This window comes from Marmota flaviventris, chromosome 9 (genome assembly GCF_047511675.1).
Source record: "Marmota flaviventris isolate mMarFla1 chromosome 9, mMarFla1.hap1, whole genome shotgun sequence".
In the NCBI taxonomy this organism is placed as follows: domain Eukaryota; kingdom Metazoa; phylum Chordata; class Mammalia; order Rodentia; family Sciuridae; genus Marmota; species Marmota flaviventris.
The window spans coordinates 63,095,415-63,109,785 of NC_092506.1; the positions used below are offsets into that span (position 1 = coordinate 63,095,415).

Here is a 14,371-nt window from a genome sequence, read left to right on the forward strand (position 1 = left end):
CATATTCCTATCCCTATTTTATTTAGAGACAGGGTCTCACTGAGTTGCTTAGTGTTTTGCTGTTGCTGAGGTTGGCTTTGAACTCACAATCCTCTTGCCTCAGCCTCCTAGGCCGCTGGGATTACTGTTTCATGTTTTAAAACTTTCTATTAAGTAAATCATATGATAGATATCTGTTCTGCAACCTGCCTTTTCACTTACTGATATGTTTTTGAGATTGACTTATATTGATACATGTGGCTTTTTTTAAGAGAGAGAGAGAGAGAGAGAGAAATTTTTTTAAATATTTATTTTTAGTTTTCAGCGGACACAACATCTTTATTTGTATGTGGTGCTGAGGATCGAACCCAGGCCGTACACATGCCAGGCGAGCACGCTACCGCTTGAGCCATATCTCCAGCCCTACATGTGGCTTTTTTGACATTATTTGTGTTGATACATGTAGCCCTAGTTCATCCATCTAAATTCCTTGATAGTGTTCCATTATTTGAGTATGTTAAAAGCTATCCTTTCCCAATGGATGCACATTTAATGTATTTCTAATTTTCCATTATTACAATAATTGTTTCTCTAATAATTGTTTTCTCTAATGACATACTCCTATCAGATTGCAGGCTCTTGTGTTGGAAACTCAGTGTTATACAAGGAATTGCACTGGATCAAAATTCTACAGGGCAAACTCAAAAACCAGACTCATAAGGTAAGTTCCTTTAATTCATATCAAATGAGACAATGACAATACTGAATTGATAGCAAACAAAAAATTTGTTTCTGGATGGGTGCCATGCATGGTGCACACCTGTGATCCCAGGGGCTTAGGATGCTGAGACAGGTGGATCTCGAGTTCAAAGCCAGCCTCAGTAATAGTGAGGTGCTAAGCAACTCAGTGAGACCCTATCTCTAAATAAAATACAAAATAGGGCTGGGGATGTGGCTCAATGGTCGAGTGCCCCTAAGTTCAATCCTCAGTACCCCCCACCCAAAAAAAAGTTTGTTTCTGAGTACTGTTTTCATTCATTGAGTCTTTGCTGGTATTTTCTGCCCTCCTTCCACATGACCATATTTTCAGCCCCCAGGGACTTCGGAGGCATAACAAATAAAACTAGAATAGCAAGTGCCACTTCAGATCTGGCTCACCCAACATCATTGCTGCTGGCCTTACCTGGGATAACTTCAATCCACTCACGTTGATGCTGCACAGGTCTGATGGTTTCCTCACATGGTGGTGCTTCAGCTGGGACACAGGACAGAGAGTCAGCTCTTGAGGCCACAATAAAATGTAATTAATTAAGCTATTTTTGTTCCATGTTGTCTTATTGGGAAAATCCCATAGTCTGTCATAATTTGCTTGTTAGTTTGTTCATTCATTCATTATTTTTTAAAATATTTTTCTTAAGTTGTAGATGGACACAATGACTTTATTTATTTTTATGTGGTGCTGAATATAAAACCCAGTGCCACACACATGCTAGGCGAGCACTCTACTATAAAAATTCTTTATTTATCTATTCATTCACCAAATATTTACTTAGCACTACTTTGGGCCATATCCTATGCTAAATATATTAACAAACTTTCTTCTAATCCTAACCAAACCCTTTGACATAGGTAGCATTATCTTCCTTTTTAAATGAGGTTAAGAGATGTAAAGTGTCTTGCCTAAGATCCTACAGCTACTAATTGATAGATCTATGATTTGAATCCAAATCTCTAATCTTTAAACACTATGCTCTGTTGCCTACCACATCACACTACATAATTAAAGAGTTAGAAGTAAATCCCAGCTTTGGAACTTCTATATGTGTTTAATGGAACCTCATTCCTTTGTTCTGTTAATTATGATACCTCTTTGTTATACTTAGTCTCTGAACTAAGTATTGGGAAGACAATGGAGAAAAAGCAGGAACATGTCATGACTTCATGGAGCTTACAATCTCTTGGGAAGCCAAGTGGCAAGCAAGCATTTATCAATGTGATAAATATTTTAAAGGAAAAATTCAAGATCCTATGGGAGACAGTAACAGGAGGTCCTAACTTCAGCCTGAAAATGAGGAAATATTTACTTAAGAAAGTAAAATTCAGCTGAGACTTAAAAGCTAAATAGGAGTTGGTCCCATGAGAGTGGGTGGTAGGGATGGGCAAGAGAAAGTGAGGTGCTTTTGAGAGGATGAAAACCACAACAAAGTTAGAGAGGCAGTCCTTAGATCATGTGGGTCCATGTTGGCTCTGGGAAGGAGTGTGGGTTTTATTCAATAACCAATAGAAAGCTGTCAGAGATTTTTTTTTTTGGCAGGGACTTATAGTAGTTTTATAAAAATTGGTAAGTCTGATACACATTGAAAAGGAAAAAAGTCTGATACACATTGAAAGGACGAAAGAACAGGAAACATCACTGTTGCAGGTATTGTTACCTTCCCAGTAATCACTTTTATATTCCTTCCTTATTATAAACACCAATGTTATTCACATTTCTCCAAGTGGATATGTTCTTAAGCCCCAGCTGCAAGGGATAAGTTTTAATCTGTCTAAGCCAATCACAGAGGTCTCATTCCTCTAATGGATGACTGTGATATAGGTCTGGCCAATGAGATACTGGCTGCTAAGTGTAGGGGTAGGTAACCAGAAAAATACTTCTAAAAATAGACATAAAGCAATGACCATCCCTTCTCTACTCTGAATATTATCCTCTATATGTAATGACTGGAATTGCTGCAGCCATCTTGGGACCATGAAGTCAATTAGCCAAAGGACATATCAATGTCCTGAGATTGGCAGAGCAGAAAGATGGAAGGAACCTGATTCTTGGAAGATGTTATGAAACTAGTAAATTAGTCTACACTAAACAATGTCTCTGGCTTGTTTTTATATGGGAAAAAAAAGCATTCCAATTGGTTCAAACTAGTTAGGAAATTACTGGATTATCCTAATAATAGATGATGGTGATCAAGCTAAGGATAATGACAGCAGAGATGAAAACACAGACTGATAACTTCTTATTAACTGCCAGGACTTGGATAGGAAGGAGAGGCTAGGATAAAGTGAAACCCTAGGTTACTGGCTTGGTAACTTGAGTAGACAGTAGTGCCAAAATAGAGATAGTATGGTAAATAATGGAAAAAAGCAATTTCTTGGGACTTGGAGTAGGACAATTGTGTGGTAGTTCAATATGAATTGCCAGTGAAAAACTCAAGTGAAACTATCCAATAGGTAGCGTGGATACCTCATTACTTTAAAAAGCATTGATGTTGCTTCTGCCACCCAAAGTGGCAACACAGGTAGCAAGCTATACTGATTAAATGTGGAAACGTATATGTATAGTCGTCCCTCAGTATCTGCTACAGATCGGTTCCAGGACCTCCCTTGGAAACCAAAACATATGGATGCTAAAGTCCCTTATATAAAATGGTGCAATATTCATACATAATGTATGCACATCCTCCTGCATACTTGAAACATCTTTAGATTACTTATAATATCTAGTACAATGTAAATGATAGATGATAGTTGATACTGTATTTTTTAGGGAATAATGATAAGGAAAAAAATCTGCATATGTTCTATACAGGCAACATTTTTGTTTTGTTTTTTGTTTTTATGTTTTGAATCTGTAGATGTGGAAACTATTGACATGCAGGGCCAACTGTATTTGGATATGAGGAGGGGAAAGACCACTATGGAAAGTGTTTGTCCCTCCTCAGTACTGCTGTTTCAGTCCTCCTCATTCTCTCTCTCTCTTTTTTCTTTATTGGTTGTTCAAAACATTACAAAGCTCTTGACATATCCCTCCTCATTCTCAATGAGAAATGGAAATAATGAAACAAATTCCACACGTTCTGCAAAGAGCTGGTATTACCCAATTGAGGAAAGACAAAACCAACAAAATCTCTTTCAACCTCTGATCTATGCACACACCCATCTCTTGGGAACCATAAGTAGAATCTAGGAACAAAGTAGCTGCCAGAGAGTTCTTCTCAGGGAGCCTTGAGTATTGGACTGGCCATTAATATTGATTTACAAAATGTGTCTTTCTTTGTAACTCCACTGAGGCATTGCAGAAAGCAGATGTGAAATTACCTGCTCCGTCTCCCATACAGCCTCCCTGCTGTCTTCATAAAGCCTGGCCCAGGCTTCAAATAATACCTAGTCAGCTCTTAGCCTTCAGCAAGACATGAAAGCCAAAGACAATGACTGGGAAAGGAGGCCCTCTCACCAGAAAAGCACGATCCAGGAGATGTTCAGGAACGTCCCCTTGACTTTCCCGCTGAATCCTTTTCTTCCCCACACCGTCAAAAGAAATCTTCTTTGGGCATTCCTGACCTTCAGTGGGTGCCTCAACCATTCCCTTGGGCTTCTTCTTGAGGTTACCTTTCCGAGTCACTAACCAGTGTCCTAGTCCTGTTGGGAAGATCAGTTCAGTGAGAAGGGTTACACTCCTCCAAAGCTGTGAGTGCAATTACAAGACAGTTATCTGTAACACTAAAATAAAAATTAGCTCTTGATTACATAATATGCACCAGACTCTGCACCACTGCTGGGTAGGGGTGTTTACATATTTATCTCCTTTAACCGGCACACAAGCCCAGTGAGGGACATATTACTGCCCTTTTTCAAAGATGAAAGGGCTTAGACTACAAGAGGTAGAATAAACTGCCCAACTCTTTACGTAATGTGTTTCATATCCAAACTCTACTGTTTCTTTGAGACCCAAGATCAAGTACTTCTTGTTCTGTAAAGTCTTCCCAATCCCCTCTTAGGAAAACAGATCCCAGTTACTCCCCCCATTGTCATCTCTTAGGTAAAACCAATGTGTGACCTTAATGGTGTCCATCTTCCCAGACCAGCATGAAAGACTGTGTAAGGAACTCAAAATAGGAAAATGACAGGGCAGTTGGCATTTAAAACAAACAAGCAAATAAACAATAAATGTTAATTATCAAAAGAAGTGAAAAATTTATGTGTGCAAAAAGAAGAGTATGAAGTTTACTGGTAAGTCCACCTATCAGAAACCTGCTTTCTCTTATATTAGCAGTTTATTTACTGATGGCCTTCATTGCAATTTGTGATTGTTTTATTTATTGCTTATTAGTATCCATCTCTCTCCTAGAGTGGAAGCTCTGTAACAGCAGGGACTTAATCTGATTCCTTCATCTCAGTATTCCTGAGGCCTGCATAGAGCTTACCATGTTGTGATTGTTGCTAAATGAGTGACTTAATGAATTCTTGAGACATAGCAATACAATACAATAATCTATTTATACTTTTCTGGGCATCTACATTATTTTGGAAGCTGGAGTTATATGAATAAATAAAACAGAAGCCCTGACCCCCCCAAAACTCAATAATATATTAGGTGTTCTGGAAGCCTAGAACATAAGCAAAATCTAGTAAATTGAAAGTAGTTCACTAATGGAGATTTAAAAAAAAAAAAAAAAACAGGCAGTCTAGGCAGAACGAAAAGAATAAGAAATAACTATAGGTACGAAAGATCAGAACAGCATAGCTATGGAAAACAGTGTGGTGCCTCTAACACCAGCTCTTTTCTGAAGCAGCCCCTACCTTGCCTCAGGGGCTCCCTCCCCAATCTGATCACTGTTGCCAATCCTGCTTCTTATGTGAGCCACTCTGGGCCTGGCAGTCCAAGTAACCAGTTTCACAAGCTGCCCCTAAAGTCCTGGGTATGGACTTTGATTCTCCCTTACCCTATCCTCATATCCTTGACTCCTGGAGACTTTTAAGTTGGTGCCAAAATTCTCAATGTGGCCAAAAGGAAAGGCCTGAAGTGTGTCGGGAGATCAACATGAGGAAAAAGAAATGAGGCTGGAGAGGTCAGCAGAGTCATGAAAAGTCCCCTAAGCCCAGTAAAAGGTTGTAATGGGGTGGCTTCTAGCAGAAAGGGGATCCAGAGAGAGTCTTTTTTTTTTTTTACTTGTTTGTTCCTCTGTAATTTTTCATTTTGAGATAATCTTAGACTTCCAGAAAAGTTTCAAAAATAATACAGTGTTCCCTTGCAGGCTTTACCCAGTTTCCCTAATGTTTACATCTTACATAACCATAACACAGTTACTGAAACCAAGTGCTAAGATTTTGACATGAGATGTCCCCGGAAAGCTTCTGTGTTTCTGAAGGACCATTCAGAAGTGAAATGGCTGGACTGTGTGAACTATAACCTAATCAGTCCACCCAGTTTGAATGGACTGGTGGTAACTATAGGCAGGCAGGGTGTGGTTGAAAGAGGTAGGTTACTCCGGGCATCTTCCCTGTGGCTCCTTCCCCACCCTCTCTGCTTCCTGACTCTGCCTGTGAGCTGAGAAGCTTTCCTCCACTGCTGCTCTTTTTTCATGATGTTCTGCTTCCTCCTGGATCCAGACCAATGGAATCAGCAACCTATGGACTGAGGCCTCTGATACCATGAGCCAAAATAAACGTTTCCTCTACTGTTATTCTTGTCAGGTATATTGGTCACAGCAATAAAAGAGCTGACTCAAACAGAAATTGATTCTGAGAAGCGGGGCTAATGCTGAGACTAACATGACCATGTGGTACAAAAGCCTTTGGAAATGGTTTGTGGGATGAATTTGGAAAAGTTTGGAAATGCAGGCTGGAAAAGCCTCAGCACGTTGTAGGCAGAGTTTAATGGGCAATTCCTATGGGAGTACAAAAGACCAAAATGCCAATAGGAATACAGACTCTGCTCATGGAGTTTCAGAGGGAAATGAGGATTCTCTTGGGAATTGGACTTGAGGCCATTTGTATTACATTCTGGCAAAGAACTTATCTACATTGAGTTTCAGAGGAGACTTTGGACTTGGGCTTTGGGCAATGCTGATACTGTTAATCCCTGTGGGACTCTTGGGGTCTAAATGCATTTGCATTTTGAGATAGACTGAGAGTGGGGGGAGCAGGGGCAGAATGTTATGGTTTTGAAATAAGATGTCCCCCCAAAGCTCCTGTGTTTCTGCAGGAATATTCAGAGGTGAAATGAGTGGACTGTGTGGTAACTGCAGGCAGGTGGGGTATGGCCTGGAAGAAGGAATCTTCCCTGTGACCACTTCCACCCCCAGCCCTTCCCCTGCTTCCTGGCTGTCATGAGGGGAGCAGCTTTCTTTGCCATGTCCTTTCTACATTATGTTTTGTCTTACTTTGAACCCACAACATTAGAGTCAGTCATCTGTAAACCTTTGATACCATGAATGAAAATAAATTTTTCCTCCTATAAGTTTTTCTTGTTGGGTATTTTGGTCATAGCAATGTAAAAGATGACTAAACACCAAGTAATTAACATTGGTACAGTATTGGTTACTAATCTGAGCCTTTCTTTGACTTTTGCCAGTTTTCTCACTAATGTCCTTCATCAGCTCCAAGGTCCAATCCAGGATCTCACATTGCATTTGGCTGTCATGGCTCCTTAGTCTGTCTAATTCATGACAATTCCCCAGTCTTTCTTTTTCCTGTGTAATCTTGACACTTATGAAGAGTACTTGTCAAATATTTTTGTAAAATGTCTCTCAGTTTGTACTTGTTTGATGTTTTTTTCCCCAAGATTAGATTAAGGCTTTGCACTTGGCAAAGCCACCACAGAAGCAAAGTTGTGCCTTTCTCAGAGCATCATTTCAGAGAGTTCATAAGGTCACTGAACCCTATTTCTGGTGATGTTAATTTTGATCAGTTAAAGTGGTCTTTGCCTGGTCTCTCTACTGAGAAGTTACTATCTTTCCCTTCAAAATTAACTAATATACATTAAGGTTATTCAAATGTCCTGTTTCTCATCAAACTTACTTTATCATTTGCGATAGTTATGTGTCAGCTTCACTAGGGTATAATATACAGTTATTCAGTCAAACACCAATCTAGGTATTGCCATGATGATATTTTGTAGGTGAAACTGATATTACAATCACTTGGTGTTTAGTAAGAGACTATACTTGATAGTGGAGGTGGCTATCACTCAATCCATTGAAAGACCCTATGAGCAAAAGCTGAGGTTTCTCCTTCAAGTTTTCCTGGAAGAAAAATAAATCTTAACTCAAAACTATAGCATTAGCTTTTCCTCAAAGGTTCCCTCAGCCCCTTCAATCACATACACCAATTCCAGGGGGAAAAACTGTCTGTCTCTCTCTGTTTGTCCGTCTGTCCATCTCTCTCTCTCTCTCCCCCCCCCTCTCCCCTACTAGTCCTGATTCTCTGAGAACCCTGACTGAGACAACATCCATGGTTGTTACCTGCAAAAAATTACTATGATGTTTGAATAGTGATTTCCTATTTCATTTATTCTACATTTATTAATTGGATTATACTGTAAGGAAGGGCTTTTCCTTCTCCCCCATTTACTTATTCAAATACTTATTTGCATCAGTATGGACTCATGAATATTTATTTATCCTATGGTTTACAACACACTCCTACCGTTATTTATTTCATTGCCCAGATTGTTCCAGCTTTGGCCATAAGCTCTCTTGTTTGGTTCCTGTGTCCTTTCAACCTGCTCCTGTCATTTTTCTGAGTACTTCTTTATTTTCTGGCATCACAAGCTGTTCCAGGCTCAACTTGTATTTTTTTCCTGCCCCAGCCCTGCAAACATCGTTTTCTCTGAGGATCCCTTGTTCCTTTCAGCGCAGACAATATTTAGAAACCATGATCTAAGCAACAGTTACATTCTTTACTACTGAGGTGTTGTTGCTCTCAGTGGACAAACATACAACACACACAGATATATGCCTATATTTATTTCTGTAACTCTCCATCTGTAGTGTGTGTGTGTGTGTGAGAGAGAGAGAGAGAGCAACCACGAATTCATATTGATAAGCTCCATTGGAAGTGGGGGCCAAGGAAGGTTCCTATGTGAAAAATAAAATATTCAATAGAAGTGGGGAGAAAAGAATGGAGAATAAAGTTCTTCCAACATTCTATGTAAGTTGTTTCCCCTTGTCTAAGGTTTCTGTGGTTTCAGTTACTGGCAATCAATAGCACTCTGAAAATATTATATAGAAAATTCCAGAAATAAATAATTCACAAGTTTTAAACAACTTTTAGTATACTATATTGTTAAAATTGATGTGTATAACAATTATAACAATAAATATGTTAATCTCATACTGTATCTAATTTTTATAAACCAAACTATGGTTTGGGCTTTCCATAGTTTCAGGTATCTACTGAGGTCTTGGAATATATCCCCCACAGATAAGAGGGAACTACTTTCTACATATAGTGACTAACAAGTCACTACTCTGGCATAAACAAGATGTTCTTTTCTCTTGTCCTACCCTTTCAAAGCAACAAATATAATTCATATTTATATGACCATGGTCCATCTACAGGTTTCTGCTCACTGTTAAGAAGAGCTCCTGCTCCATGGGGAGCTTTTAACTATATAAACATTTGAAACTCTATTTAGCAGAAGTCAAGCTTAAGCCACTTTATTTAGAAGCTGGGTAGAATATCATCAATAAGAGACAAAGGCAGAAAGACACACACAAGAAAGACTGAAGGCTAGGATAGTCAGATAACTTATTGGAAAAAGTAGGAGAAGGGTGGAGCTTCATGGATGGAAAGAGTTTGGCTAATTGGAATGAAGGCTAGAACATTCAGGGAAAATAAAAAAGCCACATGAAAGCAGCACTGTGGAATAGGGTATGGGAATGGGGTCACAGAAGACAGTAAGGGCAGGTTATGCTGGGAATGACAGAATACCTGCTAAAGGAGTCAGGCAAGAGAGCCATTGAACAAAAGTGGGCACTGTAGTTAAATGCACACTGTAGAAGTCTCACTGGGAAAGATGGGATAGGAGGGGCTGGGACTGGGGATCAGTGGTAGAGCACTTGCCTAGTATGTGTGAGGCACTGGATTCAATCCTCAGCACCACATAAAAACAAATAAAAGAAAGTTCATTGACAACTAAAAAATACTAAAAAAAAAAAAAAAAAAAGATGGATGGGAGGGTATAGGCTGGCGGGAAGGGGCAGGAGGGAGTAAAAAGGCCAGAAAAGAGGACATGATATGAGGAGCAGTGTGAAGCAGGAGCGGATGTGAGGAAAAGGTACCAATTTGAGAGTCACCTGACCTTCCTCCGGTATCCGAAGCAGACTTTTGGCTGGAAAGCAGTTGCTGACGTAAGGCTTCCCTTCATCCAGCTTGTAGACTCCAGAGGAGGCCATCTCCCTGAGGGCCGGCAAGGACAGTGAGGAGTCAGAAGAGCAAGAAGGGGCAGCAGAGCTCTCTCACCTCAATGTAGCTTATGAGCCCACCACCATGTCTTCCCTCTGAGGCCCAGGAGGCCCACTGCCCTGCTTTAGAAATGGCCTGGCCATTTAGATGAAGAGGGAGACAAGGCCCTGGGTTCCCAGCTCAAATCAGTCCCAATACAGATAGTAGAAATAGCATTGCCTTTAGGCTCAGACAGACCTGGTTTGATTCCCAGCTCTGTCTTAATCTTATTATGTCTGAGCAAGTTACTCTTATCCTTCTGCACCTCAGTTTCCTCACCTGTAAAACAAGGGTGATAATCCTACCTTAATAGAGATATGAGAGGGTCAAGTAAGAAAGGTGCCTAACACATTCTAAGTCATCACTAAAACTTTTCTATGTTTTAACAGAGTTGAGAGAAAAGGGGGCTCATATTATAATAACAGATGATATGTTCATGGGATTTGAAACAAATACATAGGATTTGAGGAATGAATTGAGTTTACTGATAGAAAGATAAATATTCCAAACAGAAAGAGCCATATGATGGACAGCATGGTGGTGTGCAGTAAAGAAACAACCAATATCAGGAAGGGCAAGGATGTGTGTTCGGGACTCTTGGACAGTAAGGCTGGACAGAAAGGATGGTGCCTGCTCCTGACAGGCATTTATGTCAGGCTAGGAGCTCAGGCTTTATCCTGTAGGTGACTGAGAGCCATGAATGATTTCTGAGCTGAATAGGGCCATGACTCAAGCTGTGCTTTTAGAAAGAAAGGCCTGACAAAAATAGTAGTAAAGTGACTGGCAACTGTGATTGCAGGTAGGGGAGGATTATGGCAACTCCGGGGTGAGCTGAGGAGGGCCCATGTAGACAACTGAAGAACTAAAGAAAGAAAAAGAAAAAGAAAAAAAAGGAAGGAAGAGAGGGAAAGGAAAAAGAGGAATAAGACCAACTGGAAGTATGAGCACTAAGGAGGAGCAGTCCCTGGAGGGTTCTGAAAAAATTTTTAGAGAAGTAGAAGGACCTAAGGTAGAAGGTGGGCAGGGAGCAGTCAGATAAATGAAAGGAAGTGAAGAGCTAAGAAGCTGGGTAAGGTGAGGCCGTGAGGATGTAGGAGGTCAGTTTCTAGGGAAGGATAGAATTAAAGTCTGACTTTTACTATGTATGGAAGAGTAAGTAGAAGGTGAAGAAGTGCACAGAGTGAGTGTAAGTTTTCCAAGAAGGTTGGCTCTGAGAGAGAGAGAAGAGAGTCAGCTGGGAAGGAAGGCAAAGTCAAGAGATGGGTAAACAGCAGGGCAAGACAGGGGAAGTGAGCGAGGTGCCTTGGGAGCCTTTAAGGAGGCACTTGCTTTCTCTCAGAGGGGACAAATGCAATGTCAGCACTTGCCTCCACCCTTGTCCTGGCCAGCACCACTATAGAGCATGGACTCTGGCATCACACTACACAGGTTCGAATCTAGCTACACCACTTAACTAGCTGTGTAGCCTTGGGCATGTCACTTAACTCTCCTATGCCTTTGAAATGTAAACAATAAGTAAACCGACTTCATAAGGCTATTTTGATGATCAAACGAGAAAATGCTTGTGAAAGGACTTAGAATAGTAACTTGCACGTAGCTAGCACATATTGATAATTTTTTATTATGATGGTTATTAACAGTCTACATCTATAGACTGAGAAGAAGAAGTGGTAAGGGAGGAAATATTCAGAGTATAGGGGAAATATGGGCAGGCCTTTGGAGCCATCCCTGAAGGAGAAGGAGGAAGGGGAGGGGTACCTCCAATGGTGGCAGGGAGGGAGGCGAGGCTCCCTCAGGGACAGTGTGATGGGGAATAGATTTCAAATATCCCATTTGCCCTATTTCCTTACACCTCAAGAATAAAAAGGGCACAAAGGAAATAACTTGTTACTTCCTATCTGCTATGTATGCATGTGCCTACATGTACATGCACAGAAGTTGAGAAGAGAGTATGGTTCTGACTCTAGGGCCTGACTCAAGCTTTTCTTCATTAAATATTCTTCTCTTTAAAGAGTTGGATACAGGGGCTGGGGATGTGGCTCAAGTGGTAGCACGCTCGCCTGGCATGCGTACGGCCCGGGTTTGATCCTCAGCACCACATACAAACAAAGATGTTGTGTCTGCCGAAAACTAAAAAATAAATATTAAAAAAATTCTTTAAAAAAAATAAAGAGTTGGATACAAAAATAATTCTTCAAAGAAGTAAATACCCCCAAACATAATTATATTTATCATTTGTCATTTAAGGATTCTGAAGTCAACAAATTTGTTAAGAAAAAATTTAACTTTGCTACAGTCTGTGAGTTTGTTTTATTAGTGTGTTATAATTATACATCATAGTGAGGTTAATTATGCCATATTTGTACATGCACATGACATAACTTGATCAATCTCATTCCCTTTTCCCTTTCCTTCCCTTTCTCCTTCCCCTCAACAATCTGATGTCAGATCTCACAAAACCCTACATTTAGAGGAGTTAGTCAGGCCACAAGAAAAGTGATGAAAGCTGGATGTGGAAGAAGGGAGGGAAAGTGGGGAAGTGGGAGTGAGTGTGCAAGTGCCTAGAAGCAGCTACTATTCAGCTGGCACCAATGGTCGCCATGCAAAAATATAAGTCAATGTGACCAGATCTTCCCATTTTTTTCCAGAGACATCTGCCTTTTATGTGATATCGCTTGATTATTTGAGTGTCCACAACTAATCTGCCATTTGAAACAACATGCAGCCAAACCAAATATATCTGGGAATGAGATTCAACTCACTTTGTTTTTTCTAATTCAAGGTTTTTTGTCTTCATAGTGTGGGAATCAAACAATGTCTTATTTAAAAAAAAAAAAAAACAACAAAAAAAACCTCCCATTACTTGGCTTTTCAAATTTAGTAACAAACATTTCCTTTTGTCTGTAAATGCACACTTGGGCACTATCCAGGGCAGCCTGGACATCATCCTAGACCTAGCGCCTGGCTTTTTTATCCCATGCATTTAACTGGTCATTGAGCTGTGACTGTTTTGACTCCTATGCTGTTGTCATGTTCTACTCTTCTCCATCTCCACGTTCAGCTTATCCAACTAGACTACTGCAACTGTCTTCTGACTGGGTGCCCACTGGGTAGAAGGGCAGATCCCTGAGCCTTCCCCCTGCCCCTCCAATACTGGGGATTAAGCTCAGGGTCTTATGCAAGCTAGGCAAGCACTCTACTATGGAGCTACACCCCCTTCTGAGCCTAGTCTTGAAGTTCCCTGGTGTCCAGAGTCCTAACTTTTTCAGTTCCTGTCAGTCCTGCCCAATTAGGGCTTATGAGGTCATTTTCTTTTTCTTTCTTTCTTTTTTTTTTACATATTTATTTTTTAGTTGGACACAATATCTTTATTTATTTATTTTTATGTGGTGCTAAGGATCAAACCCAGGGCCTTGCATGTGCTAGGTGAGCGCTCTACTGCCTGAGCCACAACCCCAGCCTCTATGAGGTCATTTTCAATATCCAAAGCACACCATTCACATTTGGTCTTCACAGTTTTTGTTCTTGATGTTTGTTCAGCCTTAAAATCCTTTTCCTTCTTATCCACTTGGCTGATCCTTTCTTTTAACATTCAGTACCAGTGCCACCTTCAAAAACCTAAGTTTCTTAAACTTTGAGCTCTTACAGTTTTCTCTTTAGAGGGTTCTAGCCATTCCCAAATCTGCTGTGGGTCATCTTCTGACAATTTGAGATAGCAAAGATTTAGAAATCTGCAAGTTCCTGGCTGGGGTAAGGGAGGCCATATGAAAAATGTAGGATCATGAAATGGAGGATTTGGGATTATTAGTTCAGTACAAGGCAGGAGCAGGGTGAAAAAGTGGAATCAAGGTGTCCTGAGAAAAAGTTTCCTGGAAGTGACTGATATGAAAAGTTAACTGGTGCAGTAGGAAGCTTAAGTTGGAATCTAGTTTCCAAGACTAAGTTCAATGAATTGGGAAAATCATTTTACCTCTTTGTACCTCAGATGAGAATAAAAATTCTGTGTCTCAGAGAATTGTAGTAAGAATTAAATGAAATAATGAATAACATGCATAGAAAAAAGCATATTTCTATACCCAGTTCAGTTGTCATCCTTTCCATAAAGCTTTCACTGACATTTCTAGGGGGAAATAATTGTGCTTTTGCTAAGCTCTGGAGTTATTTCTTT

General features: G+C 40.2%; 1 protein-coding gene across 1 annotated transcript in view; it reads right to left on the minus strand.

The window, feature by feature from the left end:
- The window catches only part of Xrra1 (X-ray radiation resistance associated 1), a 62,636-nt gene that overhangs the window by 47,170 nt on the left and 1,095 nt on the right, over positions 1 to 14,371 (minus strand). Inside the window, exons 2-4 of the mRNA XM_027942746.2 lie at positions 10,061 to 10,158; positions 4,211 to 4,395; positions 1,163 to 1,234 (exon numbers count right to left, since the gene is read on the minus strand). Coding sequence (XP_027798547.2) covers positions 1,163 to 1,234; positions 4,211 to 4,395; positions 10,061 to 10,154 — 351 coding nt within the window. The 5' untranslated portion in view covers positions 10,155 to 10,158. The remainder of the gene's footprint in view (positions 1 to 1,162; positions 1,235 to 4,210; positions 4,396 to 10,060; positions 10,159 to 14,371) is intronic.